At 40.0% G+C, this 18866-nt stretch overlaps 2 protein-coding genes across 2 annotated transcripts; one reads left to right on the top strand and one right to left on the bottom strand.

The window, feature by feature from the left end:
- Positions 1–2329: 2329 nt before the first annotated feature.
- Positions 2330–14115, top strand: LOC137273244 (target of rapamycin complex 2 subunit MAPKAP1-like). The gene is made up of 12 exons (XM_067805770.1): positions 2330–2407; positions 4338–4498; positions 4959–5056; positions 6054–6170; positions 7666–7811; positions 8085–8254; positions 9132–9305; positions 9459–9568; positions 10117–10224; positions 10574–10708; positions 11288–11419; positions 12261–14115. The coding sequence occupies exons 2-12, from the start codon at positions 4344–4346 to the stop codon at positions 12455–12457; spliced, it is 1542 nt and encodes a 513-aa protein (XP_067661871.1). The 5' UTR covers positions 2330–2407; positions 4338–4343; the 3' UTR covers positions 12458–14115.
- Positions 14116–14838: 723 nt separating this feature from the next.
- LOC137273079 (uncharacterized) lies at positions 14839–17456 on the bottom strand. The gene is made up of 3 exons (XM_067805530.1): positions 17357–17456; positions 15525–15639; positions 14839–14929 (listed from the first exon to the last, which is right to left on the bottom strand). The coding sequence occupies exons 1-3, from the start codon at positions 17454–17456 to the stop codon at positions 14839–14841; spliced, it is 306 nt and encodes a 101-aa protein (XP_067661631.1).
- Between the last annotated feature and the right edge of the window lie 1410 nt (positions 17457–18866).

Here is an 18866-nt window from a genome sequence, read left to right as displayed (position 1 = left end):
TACACTGAGTCCTTTATCGTCACATCAGCTGGCAGGCAAGACGGGGTACGACCTCCAAAACATATATTTTGAGGTAGATATCATTGTAAGGCCTTTCACTAAATCTTCTGCCAATAGCTATTGAATGCTCGACGTTAAAGAAACGATTTGATAGAAATTTGAATTCGTCACCATGCAAGGTTACATTGGCCATTTTGGCTTCCATCAATCTAAATAATCAAGTATACATACGTAAAAGCTATTTCACATCTGTGCGACATTTCATATGTATCACCGTTTCCAAAACAGCAGAATCGCTTCTCTTTATAGTAAATCATAATAATGAGTCGTCTGGTCCAAACTGAATCTACTTACAGGTATATAGCTCCTTTTCTGCAGAATCCAAATTAACAGCAAAAACAAACAGATCATTCAAGCCCTTAGAACAAAACCTCACCTTTTTCACGCTTAGCTTCTAGAATATACTGACGAAAGATGCCAGCAGACCTTGTACAACCGTGCCGAGTTTAAACTCGCTTTGAACAGTACTGATATCGTGATAATGCATACCTTCAGTGGGACTTTTGAAGCTTCCTCGTTGTGTTTGTTTCCTTCCCAGTATGCAGCTACTTCCTTCGAGATTTGTGTTTATCTATTGCAAGCACATGTGGCGGTAGGCATGATCTGATTGCCTGATCCCAAGCCCACTCGAATTAAAGCACCATTTTGGATCAACATCCATAAATCTAACCGGTCTGACTACAAGATAAGAAAACTGTAAGGGGCCAACAACAAACAGTGTTTTAATATTGTCTCACTTGCGTACTTGTTACAGTTCTTAAAGTATGCACAAAGTTATAAAATACACAACCAATCGCCCAGCGGTTTACGAGAAAGCGAATCTTAAAATACTAATTATAAGTATAAGAAAAATATAAACGTATATAAAACGATAAACTGAAGAGATAAAACATTAAATATACATTTGATAAAACGGGTATCAGTAAGAATTACGATTTAGGCAAATAAAACACTCCCCGGTACATTATGGCAGGTTCTAGGGGTGTGAAAGACTATTACCGGGTGTCCTGAAATATTACTAAAAGACTGACTGGTTGACAGGTAATGTAAGTCTGGCCATATTTCCCTGCAGGCATTGACGGGATCCTTCCGTTCTTCGCTGTAAAGCGGGTAGGTTAAAAACACATGTATGTCGTCCTCTTTACCGTTTTTTACAGTAGAAACAGCCTCTCCTCGGGGGAATATTTTCATAACGTCCCTTTTCCACCCTCAATGGCTCTACCCCACATCTAAACTTAGGCAGCGTGCTTCTATGAGAATCTGACATAAGGTTCCGTTGCGTAGTTGTGCTTGAACATTTTATAAGTTCTGGGTTTGTGTCATTGAGCAACTCTTGCATATCTCACTTTAATAAGGGCTCAAGTGAAACATGCTTAGGAAGGAAATTATAAGTATTCATTCATATTCTGTTCTGGTGACCACGAAAATAACGAACTGAATTCATGAATGGCTACGGTCCGATTCCCCGAATATGCGGATATGGTGAGTCGTAACAGCTTTAATTCATACCATTTTCTGTTCTCACAGCTACATGTATATATACTATGCTCACACTGTATATCAGCATATACAGTTTTATAAACTCTAATAGATATTTGGTGGCGTCAAGATGGAGTTAGCTTCAGAGACATTGGAAACCTGCATAAGCCCCCGTATGTTACTCGTCGTCTATGGGAACACCTGAAACTCGGATGGAAATGAAGCCCCCTCTTCCCAATTTCAAACATCATTTTCGGGACACTGCATACGCTTCAATATTCAGAAATTTTGTGAATGCTTTTCAGTAAATGCATTATGAGATTACAGTTATTATTCTTATATTTCTATACTGTCACCTAGCTCGATCCCATCCCTCCTTGTCATGTGATGTTCACGCAACTATTCTGAACGCTCACTATTTACTTGGTATTCCACTGGATTCATCTAAATAAATTATTGACTGATTGCCATGGACAGGTCGAACCAAAACTATCGTATATAAGGGAAAAGATAGCGTCATCATTTTTTATAGACATATCTCAACTTTCATCATATGCGTTTGTTGTTATTTCTACGTTTCCCCTAAGAAAATCACCTTGGGTCGATGGCTTGGTCATGTTAGAATCATGTAGGAATCTCCCCCACCGCTAGATTCCTCGCTTCCCAGATTCTGAAGTTCACTTGCGATGGAATTGTCTTATCCCTTTTCGTAGAGATATCATGGCTACTGTCAAACTCGAATGTAAACAGATCCCCACGTGCAGTGCTATTTATAGATCTCTGACCCGGAAGTAAATTATTTCAAGATGGCGTCGAGGGGATGATTGGAAGGGAATGAGAATAAGTTTTCCTGATTAATCAAATACAGGTTTGCTGAAGCTCCGTTTTAGAACATTCAAGTTAGCCATTTTTAAAACTATAATTTTTAATCAGCCCAACAGCTGGAGCTGAAATGTTTTCAAAGCTGTTGTACCGTTAGTTATAAATACGGTGTGTCTTTCACATCAGCTGTTTATCACGTTCGGAGTGTTCGCCGGACAGATCGAACATTCACTGTCACGGGAGTTCTCTATCTTTCTGTCAAATGCATGGTCTGGTTGAAGGTAACTGTTGTGAAAGAGCAGTGCTATCACTCACTTGACTGCATGCCTCCTTATTTCTCTTGAATGACCTTTGCAGTTCATTCTAATAACTCAATATCACACAGTAAAACGGGAATCATGTGGTACTGGTAAACGTGTTCATCCACTGTTATTCAACTTGTTGTAACAGTCTCCCATGATCTGATGGCAACCTTTAACATGTAATGGTCACTGGTCCATAGTGCATAGCTCCTACTCATTGAGATTCTAAACCCGACTGCTATCAATTGCTTAATCTTTAACTATTTTATGTATACCGGTTATAAATATCAGTGCGAAATGTGAGTGAGCTCAGCAATATTCCAGCTAATATGGCGTCGGTCTGTAAAATATAGGGTCTGGACCCGACAATACAGTGATCAATAGCATGAGCATTGATCTATGCAATTGGGAACCGATGGCATGTCTACCAAGTCGGCGAGCCTGACTCCCCTATAAATTAGTGCCTCTTATGAGTTGGATTGGGTGGTCAGGCTGGCTGACTTGGTTGAACATGTCATGGGTACCCAGCTGTGCAGATCTATGGTCATGTCGTTGATCACGGGATTGTCTGGTCCAGACCTGATTATTTAAAGAACACTGCCATCCACCTGGAATATTACTCAATTTACTGAGTGCGTCGTAAAAGTAAACTCGTTCACTCACTGTAAGTGTAATAACCTGTGAAGGTCCAGGGTAGAACTGGCCTTCAGCAACCCATACTTGCCATAAAAGGCAACTGTGCTTGTCATGAGAGGATAGTAACGGGATCAGGTGGACAGAATCACTGACTTGGTTGACACATTATTGTTAATACAATTGTGTTGATCGATGCTCATGATGTTCATCACTGGATTGTCTAGACCAGATGTGATTATTTACCAACCGCCACCATATAACTTGAATATTGCTGAGTATGACATTAACAATAAGTGACAAACCAACTTGTATATTGATTACAAAATTTACAGAGATTGTGCCTCAAGGTCCTTTTGTTTATCGCAGAGAGCATTCAGCATGTTGAGATCCTTTACTCCAGTGCAATACGTAACTGCATCTTCATGTGACATATGAGTCCACAGGCTTCTATATTCTCTGTATTAATAATTGAAGCACTCAGATAGGCATATGTGATTTCTTTGTAACAAGCTTGAAAAATCTTTCCCAGGGGTACATTACATTGCTGTGTATATTTGTTTGCACCCGGTCAGCTCTCAGCTTCAAGGCATGATGATGAACATCAGATGAACATCAAGGCATACAGATGAACAACAAACTGAGTACCATCTGTGTCCTACATTGGTTTTCCTTTTTTCATAAATTGTGTTAGAAACCTGATTCTTACTGATTCAACTATGCACATATTCCGTAATTTAGTCTGGATGCTCATCTGAATCAGCCTCCCGTGTAGGTTGGAGGAATTATTCTGATACTAGTGATAGGGAGATTTTGATCAAATTGGTCCTCTCTCTTCCAAATGACATGAATGTCGCATAACATTCGACTAATATATACACATATTTTAAACACTGTATCTTTTTGAAAGTGAAAGCACCATACACACTAAAATAACAGGTGTGTTGACACTGCAACAAATCATAGAATAATAGTGTCATTATGTTAATCGATTAAGATATCATCTTTCATAAACTACAGTGATTATGTCTCATTTGACAGATCACCATGGCGATGATGGATGATGTAGATTTCCTCATCTCACACATTCGGAACTCCTTTATTACAAGTGATGACACCGGTATGTGTGAGCTGATTATAGAGACGGACGAGGCAGAGCGGACCAATGCGCGGGCCCAATCATTCAGCACATATGCTAACTGGTAAGCCGTGTTAGAAATCCACCAGATCTGTGTGACATTAGAAGGGACAAATTGAATGTCACATCAGTAGAATTATCTCAAATATTGACTCAGGGCATAAAATTCATCATCACCTGCAGCACTGTTATCTACAGTGATGAAAGTGGTGGGTAAATGATGTGGCATATCTTTATATGAATGTTTCGAGCATATTAACATTACTATAAGACGTGGTATGGTAGCCCAGTGGTTATAGCGTTCACCCATCATGCCTAAGGCCCAGGTTTGATTCCCCACTTGGATTCATTGTGTTAAGCCATTTTCTGATGTCCTCTGCTGTAATATTGATGGAATATTGCTGAAAGCAGCTTAAAACCCAACACATTCACTACTGTTACTTTCGAACCTTGGTCAGTCTAGTTCAGGTTGAATTTAATATGTGTTAATGTCTGTAATGGTCTAACACTGTTGTGTCGTACAGGAACAAGTGTGACTCCCCTCCGAGCCCAGTGGATAGTGGCTTGGATACCTCCGATGAGCTCAGTCATTCCTATGATATTCTGCCAGACATGGACTATGGTAAGTAATCATGACTAGTTGATTCATAGGCTTTAAAAAACAATAAATCAATTAATAAAAAAATATCTGAACTACACAATGGTTTTATTCACTGAAATGCGAAAGTGTGATTGTGCATTTATTACTAGTGAGTGAGTGAGTTTAGTTTTATGCCGCAATCAGCAATATTCCAGCTATATGGCGGTGGTCAATAAATAATCGAGTCTGGACCAGACAATCTCGTCATCAACAGCAGGAGCAATGATCTGCGCAATTGGGAACTGATGACATGAGTCAACCAAGTCAGTGGGCCTAACACCCAATCCCATTAGTCGCCTCTTACGACAAGCATAGTCACCTTTTATGGCAAGCATGGGTTGCTGAAGGCCTATTCTACCCCTGGACCTTCACGGGTCACATTTATTGCTAATTTGCAAGACTGATGTGTCAGCAGGTAATTCGCATTACTCTACTGACAAGGTGGTTAACACAGAGCACAATATAGATTCTCTGCTTGTGCTTGTCATAAGAGGCAACTTAAGGAATCAGGTGGTCAGACTCACTGACTTTGTTGACACATGTTATTGTAATTTGTATCTCATTTGCATAAATCGATGCTTATGATGTTGATCACTAGATCATCTGGTTCTGACTGTTTATTCACAGACTGCTAAATTATAGCTAGAATATTGCTGGGTATAGTGTTACAACAAACATTCTCTGTTGTGTCAAGTTTCTAAAGCATTGTTGATGGGCAAAAAAGTCTGTTTCGTCACTCAAGCAAGCCCTTTGCACATTTCAGGTTAACCAATGTACAGCCATTGATTCCACTTGTCCAACTCAACTCTGATGTTTATGTTGAAACACAATCAGCGATAGCAAGTTTGATGCATTAATGAATTATTCAATATTTCAACATTTGGGCCTCTCACGTGGACCAGTTTTAAGACTGTTTGTACTGAGAGTTGAAGTCAGTTTCTCCCAACCACAGACATTATTCTAGGTTCTGTGGTTACAGGTGCCCATCGGCGTCGCTCCAACACGGCTCAACGCCTTGAGCGCTTGAAGAAGGAGAAGCGGAACCAGTGTAAGGTGAAAACTATATCATGGAAAGATTCCCAGACCAACTACTCAGGTGAGCACCTTACATTGTAAGTTACAACAGTACAAGCCACAATCCTGTTTTTGCAGAACCCTTTCTTGATGCCTAGGTTTACATAAGATAGCCTAGGGTTACACTGTTCACTAGCCATGCCGAAGATCTGGTTGCGTTTCCCACATTTGTACAGTATGTGAAGGCTTGGCCCATTTCTGGTGTCCTCGACAGTGATATTGATGGAATAATGCTAAAAGCAACGTAAACCCACTATTATCATACCTTAATTTCATCTAAATGCCGTTTTGTGATTGGCTGAGTGCTCTTCAGTTATTTTCAATGTAACTCATTTTATTCAATTCCTGTACTGAGTGCAACCTGCTTTATAGGTTTTCTACACTGTCAAACTTTTGGTTGCACTGTAAAATAATGTCGCTGGTTCTCCTAAAACTAAAGTACTTGTTTTGAAATTTTCATCACATGGACTCAGTTTGATACATTCAACAGAACCAACTCCCTTGATGCTAATGATGAACGAGTCTGTTTCAGTTTTGTGTTACCTTTCTTTATAAATCTCAGTTATGTGTATACTGCTATGTTACTAATTTATGAGAACACAAATGTTCATGCTGTAACCAGCCATGAGGAGAGGAACGTGTAACTTCCAGTCATTTATTTCCCAATTAAAACACACAATGACAGCCAAAAGATGTTGGAGGGTTTATTGTTACCTGCACTACGTCTAACCTGTTACTGAAAGTAACCTGTCCCAGACATTGTTAACTCTCACCAGTTCAGGTTGTAAACAAGGTAAATAGCAACATCACACCCTGATTACTCTATTGCTTGTTTATGACTTGCATTACTTTTTCTTGATGCAGGGTTTTGCATCCATACTTTTGTGACTGAATTGAATATATATGTGGCTATTTATAGCTTAGGGCCTGTTGTGATGAAGATAATTGATCACCATTAGTTGTAGCTTTTAAGGAGATTCTCACTTTTGCAATAGACTTTTGAAAACAGACTGAAAGTTTAAACAGTTTTGTTGTACTCTTGCAATACACTGTTATACAGAGGAACTGTCTAGATAGGATTCATGTGTAACCAACAATTAGGTCTGGTTTTGGTCCAGATTTGGGTCAGTAGGGTAGCCTACACTGAAGACCCGGGTTCAATACTCCACATGAGTACTATGTGTGAACCCATTTTGGGTGTCACCTGCCATGATACTGCTGGAATATTGCTAACACTGTAGTAAAAGTGGAGTAAAACCTCACTCACTCACTCACTCACTCACTCACTCACTCACTCACTCACTCACTCACTCACTCACTCACTCACTCACTCACTCACTTTGGCCCAGATAAGTGCAATTTCACAATAATAGTGTCTCTTAGCTGCATATGGTTGTAGCTTGTCAAATAAACCAGAACAGTTTGAAAAGCCTACTTAATCTGTGACCACACATGGACAAATGTAACATTCAGTATAGTGTCCATCTTAATGTTCGCCGTGTCCATCCCTGTATCAGCTGATGACAAGGGGCATCTGTTCGAGAAGAAGGAGGTACCCCCACAAGAGTCCAGTCGGAAGGGCAGCTTCCTCTCTCAACAGCTAGACACACATGGAACAAAGGGAGATAACCCATTCACAGAATATGCGAAGTTTGATGGAAGGGTAGGTGTTTTATTTGATATATTGGAAAAGGAAAACCTTTTTAAAGACTGAATTTTGGACTTTATGGAGAAATTAATACCGATTCATAGATATTTAGCATATGTTGATTGATTTATGAGAAATTTCAAGTGGATAAATTTTTTTTGTTTGCAGCTTGAAACCGATTATTTTCTCAGTATGATACAGCTGAATAGTGCTTAATGTTGTAAATGATTAACAAAAAAGAACAGTAAGAACACAATCTTGCTGAACTTTGATTTTTGACAATTTCAGGCCAGTGCAGGAATTGCAACAAAGAAAATTGACATTTTCCTTACGATGGCACCAGCAGACAGTAGAGCCTATCCAATGCCAGTGGTTGTCGTGGCAACAGCTAAAGTTGAGGAACTAATTGGTCTGATTTGCTGGCAGTATACACACGAAGCACGCGAACCCAGGATGATGTGAGAACTTCCTTGGATTTCTTTGATGTTAAAATATTCTGAAAATGTTTTTACTACTGACCTCCCTTTGTGCTACAGGTGATTTGGATCCTCTTGTCAGATGATACTGAGGTTTTTCCTTAGCATCTTTTCAAATATAAATGTATTATTTTCTCTATCAAGGACATTAGTTTGCTTATATAGATTCACCATCAAAGTAATACTGCTATAAAATACACAGTGTCATGTGAAGATCCGTCTTAGAATTGGTCTCTAACAACACATGCTAAGAGGCAACTAATGGGATTATGTGATGATGATCGCTGACTTGATTGACACAGGTCATTGTATCTCAGTTACATAGATCGATGCTCATGCTGTTGATCATGGATTGTCCAGTCTTAGACATGAATATTTACAGACTGCTGCAATATGGCTGGAATATTGCTATGTGTGGCATTAAGCAAAAAGGTAAAAAAAAAAACAAGGATACAAATGAAATATTCAGATCCCTTGATAACATCCTTTTTGAAATTTGAGAGTGAGTGAAATGAGTTGGGTTTTATGCAGCTTGTAGCAAGAAAATGAGAAATTGGCTTCACACATTGTACCCATATAAGGAATCAAACCCGAGTCTTCAGCATGACAAACAAACACTTTAGCCACAAGGCTACCCCACTGCCCCTCACATTAGAGAAATTGGACAGAAAGTACTGAAGTATTGAAAGTGTGAAGCCCTTTTTTGGTTCTCCTGCATTCATGTTGCTGGAATATTACTGAAAGTGGTGTAAAATTAAAACTGACTCACTCACTATTTTGAAGAAAAACTTTTGTTGTTAATACTCCAAGCACTTAGTTACCTCCGATCCTTGTATTGTTAGCATGCTGCTGGTTACAGAGAGGACACTGGTGTCTACTGGCTGCACATCGCTGAGGATGATGGTGAGGTTGACATGGATTTCCCCAGCCTCGACAAAAGGGAACCTGTTTCGAAGTTTGGCTTCTCAAAACTGGCATTAGTGGAGAGGGCACCTGCGCACCCAACACCAAAGAAGTCACTTGTAGTGACAATGTGAGTAAGAAAGTCATAAGTGGTCACAGAGTAAAGAAATTTAGGTACAAGTACAGAATGCTGATTAGAATTCACATTTAAATTGTTGGCACAAAAACCAAAGATCATTGGTAACTATGTTGAAATCCTCATGTATATTTCTTATGTTTGTAGAAATGTTCCAAGCCGAGGATTCAACAAGTTTCAAGTCGACAGCATGAATGTTCCTATGAAAGACATCCTCAACAAAGTTCTCAAACGACGCAAAATTAAAGTAAAGCCAGGTAGGGGAGGTACTAAAGTGTGAATCTGTAGGGAAGATACCGAACTGTGAAGTCAGGTAGTGAAGACGTCAAAGTGTGAAATGAGGTAGTAAAGATGTCAAAAGGAAGATTCTAAAATGTGAAGGCAGGTAAATCAGGCACCAAAACACGAAGGCAGACTATAAAGTCTTAAAAATCTGAATGTAGGTAGGGTAGGCACCAAAATGTGACAGCAGGCAAATGAGGCACCAAACTGTGAAGTCAGGTAGGAGAGGTACCAAAATGTGAAGTCTGGTATGGGATGCAGACAAATGTGAAGACAGGTAGGAGTGACTCCAAAATGTGAAGGCATGTTGGGAGGTAGGGTAGGCACCAAAATGTGAAGGCAGGCAGGGGTGGCAACAAAAGTTGAAGGCAGGTATTGAAGATACCAAATGTGAAGTAAAGTTACTGGAGATACCGAAATGTGAAATTGGAGATGTCCTGTTCTGTCCTGTTGAATTTGAGAATATCTTCGTGAATCTCAACTCACATATGGATTGACTCCACCATGTAGCTCTCTGTTTCAGGTTTGAATTACTATCTGGAGAAACAGAGCGAGCCCGGGTCTGTGATTGATCTCGAGTCCACTCTGGCTGCCACAGATACTATGGAGTTTTGCCTCGTCAGGGAAAACAGTGAGTATAACACTTTTGTAATACATCCAGTGCTGTTGATCCTATGTTGATTCTGAGCTGACTGTGGTTGATTCTGTGCTGACTGTGGTTAGTCCTGTGCTGACTGTGATTGGTCCTGTAGTGATTGTGGTTGATCCTGTGTTGAAAGTGTTGATCCTGTGGTGTCTGTGATTGACCCTGTGTTGAATGACTGATCCTGCGCTGACTGTGGTTGATCCTGTGGTGTCTGTGGTTGACCCTGTGTTGACAGTGTTGATTCTGTGGTGTCTGTGATTGACCCTGTGTTGAATGACTGATCCTGCACTGACTGTGGTTGACCCTGAGTTGACTGACTGATCCTGTGCTGTAGGCCAGCGAGGGGACTTAGAAGAACTATATCCAGTGGATTCCTCAGACGTTGCCGAGTCTCTGACCAGCCACCAGTACAAGTCCTACATCGTCAACATGGTGCATAAGCTGAGGACTAACACAGAGGTTCAGCTAGGTAGCGTCCAACCTACACTGTACAGTTACACTATTTCAAGTAGACTGCAGTGTGTTACAATGCATGACATTCACTGGTCATGTGTATGGTCATGAATGTCGGCAAGTTGTTTTGAATGAATTAGAGCAGTTGTTATCTTAAATATCATTTCAAAGTGTCAGTATTTAGCCTAGGGGATATCATTTAGAATTCAGTTTAACAAGAATAAGGTACAGATTTGTAACACAATGTTTTGCTGTAATAAGTCACTTTCAGTCAATGGAACCAGTTTAACTTTTACAGTGTCCTTAAAGAAAATTCCTGACATGGATTGTAAGTGTTAATTGTGAACATTTTTAAGTTATCTCAGGAATGTTCTCTTAACCATGATGATTTGATAGCTAAATGGAACACAGTTACATGGTATTGTGTACACTAGTCTCATTCAAATGAGATTTTGTTCACTCTACATTTAGAAAATTCAGTGAAAGAAACTTGTCCTCATCAGATTGGATTTTAATGTGATTGCCTCACACCCATTTCAATCAGCTCACAATGAATGTGTATGTTACTGCAGTTGTCTCCCTTTGTTGCCTCCAGGTGTCAGTGGTGAAAAGGTAGAAATAGACCCTGTCACCAACAAAGGTACAGGGAGGCTATTCAAGCAGAAGGCCGTTACTTATGATGCTGATACTATTGCCGACTGTGATATTGTGGAAAATAGGTCTAATGGTAAGTATATTAGCGTGTCATATGTGTGTGCATCAAGACTCATGAAGTTAGTCACTGGATTGTCTGGTCCAAACTCAAATTTATGGATCATATGTCATACAACTGGATATATACTGAGTACAGCAGATGAAATGAGAGAGTGCTTAATGACAAGAGAACTGAGTACAGCAGATAAAATGAGAGAGTGCTTAATGGCAAGAGAACTGAGTACAGTAGATGAAATGAGAGAGTGCTTAATGTCAAGATATTAAGTTTGTCAGTGACTTATGTTTCATCATTTTGGTGACAAAATATTTACTTTAATAAGGAAGCAAATTAGGTTTTGTTGGCATTTGTTCCATAGGTTTTGATGATAAAATGGTGTCCTTGCCAAAGTAGTGATGTTACTTTTAAGCATCGATTTCTTTGATGCTGATAACAACTTCTCTCCATCCTATTAAAGCATTCAAGTTCAGTTTGAATGTAAATGGTTATGATGGTTTGGTGTATGAAACTATTATTGTTGGCAGTTTTATTTGTATGAATGGACTTAACATGCTTTTGTATATTTTTGCATTTCAAAATCACTGCATTCAACAAGAAACTGTCCCCATCTGAGTTTACATTTAGACCGTTATAAATACAAAAACGTATACACAGCACAGTCACTTATTAAACAGGGGGTGGTGGGGCAGTGTGATTGTTAAAGAGTTTGCTTGTCATATAGAAGAACCAGACTGTGAAACTTATTTGTCCTGTTCTCCTCATGGTGATACTGGAATTGTGGTGAAGGCGGTGTGAAACAAAGCTTACTCATTATGTATTAAGTACATGATGTATTGATGAGATGCCTTGTTTGTAGGCAAGTGCGTGTTTCGGATGATGTACCAGACCAATCATGACTACAAGCATCATGACTTTGAGGTGGAAGAGGAGGTGGCAACTGAAATAGTTCAGAAAATAAACAACATTCTTGAGCTGAGACTCAGTCAAACACGTAAAGACTTTGTGGCAATCCGAGACAAGAAGAGGAAGCGAGACTCGCTGAAATACAGTTGATGCTGGGAGTTGGACAATAGACAGACAACAGACTCATCATGTCATAGAGGACTAACCTTGGATACACATGATGTTATGATTAGACCTCTGATATATATCTAACATTCAGCTAGTCATTTTAGAGGCATTTCAAGGTCACAGTTCGAAACATCCACAGGTTTGTGCTGTTGCTAAAGGGATATTTTGGGAAGCACTTTGCATGTAGCCTCACAAACCTAGATGACATTCTCTTCTAATATATTTGACATATAATATTCCATAAAGTATTTACTTCTCATTTTGACTTTTATGTAGTAAATGTGAATTTATAAAAAATCTGTGAAAGTATTGAAAAATGCTGATTCTGTACTGTCAAAACAGAATTTTTAAAAAATGTGTGAAAATATATGGTATGAAATCCACACTGCAGTTGCCTCAAGACATAGTATGTTTATTTTCTAATTCCCAGGGCAGTGAGGTAGCCTAGTGGTCAGAGCATTCCCTTTCATGCCAAAGACCCAGGTTCAATTCCCCACATGGGTACAATATGTGAAACCCATTTCTGCTGTCAGTGTCACCCCCTATGATGTTGCTGGAATATTGCAACAAACAGCATAACACCATACTCATTCACTCACTCTAATTCTCACTCACTCATTCTCTAAGTTCCTTGATATGTTCACCCTGATCACATTGCAGTAAACAATTGACAGTCTCAGAGTAATCATAATTAACATTTTCCTGACCAGTCGGACTTCAAGATATGAGAAATGGGACACTGTGAGGTTACTGGAGATGAAGAAACAATAAAGACGTTTGTGTATGTCAGTTAATTTTTCAAATTGAATTTCTAGCAAATTCTGTTGTAAACGTTTGGACCAGATGCCATGTTATTCATGTCACTGATCTCTGTTCTAACTCACATTTTGATTACAGGTCAGTAGAAGTTGGACGAACATGAATGCATGGCATGTTTTATGGATAAAAACTTCTTTTTATTGTTTATACAACGTTTCAGACCTAATTGTTACTCTTTCATTTTTAAGTGAATAACTCTTTATACGTTTCACAGGAGCTAAAGCTTGCTGCTTCACCGGGTGAATGGTTGTCTTTTCAGAGCTAATTCCTGATCTTTCATGAGCTGAATCATTCGTAAATATCAACACAAATTCTTGTATGTTGTCAAGTGATGCAGGAATAAGTATCAAAACGTTGCATACTTGCATGACAATGCTACAAGAATCTGTATCGTCATATCACCTGAGTAAGGAAGTAGTTCATCAATAAAGTGTGTCCTTAAAGGGACAGTAATTTCAGTTTGTACAACCACTTATTTGATCTCATTGTAATATGAGACCAGGAGATACTTAGGATGAATACTCTGTGATTGTTGCTGGAAGTATTCACCCCAACAGTTATGGGCTGTCTGACCGCATGCTGTACTGTATGGACCAGGGGTGCATTTCAAGTACTATATATTATGTATTGAGATATTTCAGTTCTGAATGCCTTTCATTTTCAGACTGTGATGTTTCATGCTAACATGAACGGCTACTTAAATGGATGCGACTTTGGTATATAACAAAATATGTATTGAATATGTATATATATTGAAACTGTCAACTGAAGGTGTCCTTGTGTGTCCTGTGAAAATTTAATAAATACATCTATGATTACTATTACCCCAGTAATGTTGTTATTCACCATCCTGGGTTATCCAGGGGGTATTATTATAAATGCCCTTGACCCGTCACCAAATGTTCATCCAGATGTGGTGAGGCCATTCAAGTTTCCTGATCGGGAATGCAATTAAATATTCTCTGTGCCACTCGAATTACACGCAATATGACGGGAAAGCTGTTGGCTTCATCACAAATTGACCTAGAATGTTAGAAATTCTGAACATTTTTTTTAAATTTTATTGAATCGTGTGCTCAGTCTTGTCGTTTCAAAAGAAATCAACAATACTCATTATTCATATTTTTCTTCATACTGTATTACAAGAGGGTAAGGTGATTCCTGTCTACTGCAGCATGGATCAGTACAATTTCATGAAAGAACCGCATCTCGTTAGCCCGTTCAAAATACCCATAAACATCCGTGAGTGAATTCACTGTTCGAATCAGTACCTGACCAACTCAAGCTGGGCTCTGAGGAGTTGATAATGCAGACACTAACAGAGTGTTGCTCATTACACAGATCACCAGTTTGTCTGGTTCAGACACATATACAGGTCCCCATCGAATAGACTGAGAGTAGCTGATTGCACATATGATGTTAAACAAAAGATAAGAAATAAACAAGAGCAACTGCCATGAACGTAAGTTTATTTGAAATATCAGCATCATGGCCACAGGGTTCCACCAAGTAGGTGTATCATGTCTGCCTGATCACGTGGCCGCTCATTTCTTGCATATTAGTCGGTCCACCCTGGGAGTAATCTCTCTCATCAGGATATTGCAGTCGAGAGTGATGATGGTGCACAACAGTGTCCTGGAATACAGACAAGTATACCATCAGATTATTGTTTGCAGAGACCATGGATTCTTTATTTCAGTGACGGATGGGGTGTCTGCGTGCTTGTGTGTGTTCGTGCGTGCTTGCTTGCGTGTGTGCGTCTGTACGTAATCCATCTTAAATCAGGACACTCTGATACGCTTGTGCAATGATCTACGCATCAAGCATGCCATGAACTGCACCATCTGAGTGTGATCTCACTGCAAATTTGTCGCCTGCCGACAGTCATAGTCATAATACATTGGTCACGTCTGGGTGATGGAGACCCGTGACAATCCGGGGTAGAATAGGTCTTCAGCAGCCCATGCTTGCCATAAAAGGTGACCATGTTTTTCTTTAGAGGCGACTAACTGCATCGGGGGATCAGGCTCGCTGAATTGGTTGACACATGGTCATTGGTTCCCAATTACTCAGATCGATGCTCATGTTGTTGATCACAGGATTGTCTTGTCCCGATTATTTACAAATCGCCGCCATATATGTGGAATATTGCCGAGTACCGCATAAAACTAAACTCACTCACTCACTCACTCTGGGATATGCAGGACAGACAGCGTCGTGGACAACTTACTCTGAAACACACGCGTTGATTCCACCGTCGATACACGTCAGGGACACCCCACATTTCTTAGCCTCGTATGTCGTCTGATGTCTGATACCACGATTCATTACGTCACACTGGGTACCTGGAACACAAAATACTCTGTGTCAGCGGAAATAATACTTCCGCGATAGATCATAAGCCTTCATATTCACTGTAATGCTGGTAACGTGCCTTACTAGCATCCCAACATGGCGGCAGGTAAGATCGCCTGGCGATTATTTCCCTAGAATTCCCTTAAACCTTGATGGCGCAGATACACGGAATGTACTGAATTTGCTCATTAATGTCTGTGTGCTGAAGAAGGTGCACGATCTTACCTGTCGCCATGTTGGGATCACCTTCGGTATAGTGAGATTTCAGATCCTGGTACAGATGGTTCAAGACCATGTGTCAGTTATGTTTTGTGCACTCATCCCTATTTCGCGTCATTTAATCATTTATCGTTCTCGTTTGAACGCAAACGGACCTTAGCCGTACATTTACATTTACTTAACACAGAGTGTTTATTATACAGGTGTTTATTATACAGGTATACAGTATGAAACAGCTTCATCACCGAGTATCGGTAACATATTTTGGAGATCAATATTCACTTGTGAAACACAGTGTTTGTGTTAGATGGTGGCAGACTGGTTTTAGACATTCTGGCTAATTTACGTAAACTTCGTACTTTTCGACTAATAAAATTTGTTTCATTTCAGTATAAATAGAATAATGAATCGCCTGTTTTTCCTGTTTTTCCAAAACTTGACAGATAATAAGTAATTCAATTCATCACCTACAACCAATTGATCTACTAAGGGGTCAATTTCCTTCAGGTACTGGTATTGTACTGGTACATCAAGGCTGGTATTGTTTGTTTGATTTCTTCCGTTTCTTTTTGTTAAGAGTGCTAAAAAGATTTCTTTTTCCATAAAGTAATAGACATTGATTGTGGACACTGTACTGGAAAGTAGAAAAATGTTTTGTGGTTCAAACATCCATTGGATGATGAGTGCAGTGTGTCCCCGTGGTAGACGGGTAGCATTGTGGGTAAAGCGTTAGCAAGCCACGCATGATGGTCCGTGGTTCGATCTCCCTGTGGGGACAGTATCTGAAGCCCATTGCTGGTCAAGGTATATCTAAATCAAACTCATCACTGGCAGTTGGCCGATCTTATACTTTAAGGGAACCTACGAGCAGGCATGTGGTGCTTTCAAGAAATTTAATTGCTAAAGATTCGTACTGCGTTTCCAATTTACAACGCAACATCAAATTGACTTACACCATTCTTTGGCAGTGTTGAGTGGGTGAGTGAGTGAGTGAGTGAGTAAGTGAGTGAGTGAGTGAGTGTGGTCTAACGCCACTATAGCAATATTCCAGCAATATCACGTAGAATATTCTGCTACTTCAAATCAACCCTCGAAACTCGCCAATAAGCTGTATCTCCTGACAAGATTCTTGTTATCGTCTTCCTATACTCGAAGAATCAATCATCCACAACGTGGTAAACAGATCTGTCGACGTGTACTGTCTCCAGTTATATGTGATTGGGTCTTTAACATCGTACTCGATTATATGACTCCTGTAAATAAGGTTGTGTGTGGACCAGGCAAACCAGAGAATGACACTATGAGCACAGACACACAAATGGATACAACATGCATTAGCCAAGTGAGCGAGCGTGGCCTCTTACGGCAAGCATGAGTTACTGCAGACTAATTCTACCCAGACCTCCCTGGTTCCTCATAAGGATACAGATGTGCCCAGAAGGAAAAGCTGACAATTTGAATATTGATACACATATACAAAGACATTACCGTTTACTTCCACTGACATCCCAGATATGAGGCAATGTCGTGACAACGACGTGACGACGCACCATAGACACGTCAAGAGGAGACAACTCAGAATGTTCATCTTCACGGATCACTCTCTGAAGTAAAAATACAAGCAGATCAGAAACACTCTTCATGAAAAGAAACGCACAGATAATTTTGCGAATATGTGGTCTCATGTAGCTGCGCCCATAACAATACAAATGTACAATTTCTTTCGAAAACATCATCTTTGTCTGCTTGTAAACAGTTTCGTCGCCAACCATAACTATTCCCATGTTTTTGAAGCGTTTGAAGAAATATTCGCCAAAACGTCACCAAGAAAACACGCAAAGCAATATGCACATGCACTTAGGCGGGAAAGCATTTGATATCGATCGCTTTAAAAGACAAATGCTGTGTTTGATTTTTTCAATCGTTTTTCTTCTGAAAATAATCATGTCACGACTGAGTGCCGCTTATGGCAATATCGCCTTAGTCCGCCTTGAAGCTGGGGGAGTCACTGTCTGCAGTTGTCCGATATTTCAATGTTCATTAGAGCACCGTATCTCGCTTTTGGGATCGTTTCCTGCAGACCATCCTGCATTTCCGCCCAAGATCGCCAAGTGTTTGCCGTCGGAGAAATTAACGTTTTGCCCCAAACTGATTGAGTGATGAGTTAAAATTTTACATCGCATCGGCAATATTACAGCCATATACCGGTGAAAACAAGGTAATGAATTTACAAGATCTGTCGACAAAGGGCTGTAAAATTAACTAGTCTATCACAGATGTATAATTTTAAAACCCGTAATATGAAATCTAAAGTACTTAAACTATAGAGGACGATAAATTTTAGAAACGGGCTATAGCGACTGAAGGTAAATCACCACACTAGGAACCATGGGCACTTACATAACTTTTGCTACCTGCATGGACCCTAGTTGGATTTACACCATCCCTTCAGCTGCTGGCGATTGTAAGAAATGGGAGCCAACATTATGATAACAAGAATACTTCAATTAAAACCCTGGTAGACTTAAATTTACATCAGATGTTTTAGAACTGACATACCCTCACAGGGGTTTCGCCCCGAACTGAATTCGACAGATCGACAGATTCTGTGTAACCAGTGTCATGGTGTGAGGCGCGATGTCCAGTAGACACAAATCTGATGTACTGGTGGTACAGGGGAATTATATAGCAAATCCCTCCTTGAAAGACACGTGCTTCCGATTATGAATTGAGAGAGAGAGATTTGTTCCAGCATGCCATGTCACAGTCCGTTACGTAGCCAATTCTAACGTCTTCCCATGGTTTTCCGACCACCAGACCCATACCCGGTAGAACACAAATGGGATGAACTCGATCGGCGGGTACATCAACGTCAAAACACAACTCAGATACTTCCACAACTGGCCAGTGGAAGAGTGGGGAAGAATTCCGAAAGACCGACTTCGCCGACTTACCCGGTCTAACGAGCCAGTGCCTAGGACGTTCCTGTCAGTGGTGC

This window comes from Haliotis asinina, chromosome 2, assembly GCF_037392515.1.
Source record: "Haliotis asinina isolate JCU_RB_2024 chromosome 2, JCU_Hal_asi_v2, whole genome shotgun sequence".
In the NCBI taxonomy this organism is placed as follows: Eukaryota; Metazoa; Mollusca; class Gastropoda; order Lepetellida; family Haliotidae; genus Haliotis; species Haliotis asinina.
Note: the sequence above shows the minus strand (reverse complement) of the source record. Positions and strands in the feature narration are given on the sequence as shown.

Coding starts and splice junctions, on each gene's coding strand:
- LOC137273079 (XM_067805530.1), bottom strand. CDS start 17,456: ATGAACATTCTGAGTTGTCTCCTCTTGACGTGTCTATGGTGCGTCGTC. Junction 15,640..17,356: donor GATGTCAGTGGAAGTAAACG/GTAATGTCTTTG, acceptor TTTGTGTTCCAG/GTACCCAGTGTGACGTAATG. Junction 14,930..15,524: donor ATCAACGCGTGTGTTTCAGA/GTAAGTTGTCCA, acceptor TCTGTATTCCAG/GACACTGTTGTGCACCATCA.
- LOC137273244 (XM_067805770.1), top strand. CDS start 4,344: ATGGCGATGATGGATGATGTAGATTTCCTCATCTCACACATTCGGAAC. Junction 9,306..9,458: donor AAGTCACTTGTAGTGACAAT/GTGAGTAAGAAA, acceptor TTATGTTTGTAG/AAATGTTCCAAGCCGAGGAT. Junction 10,225..10,573: donor TTGCCTCGTCAGGGAAAACA/GTGAGTATAACA, acceptor CCTGTGCTGTAG/GCCAGCGAGGGGACTTAGAA.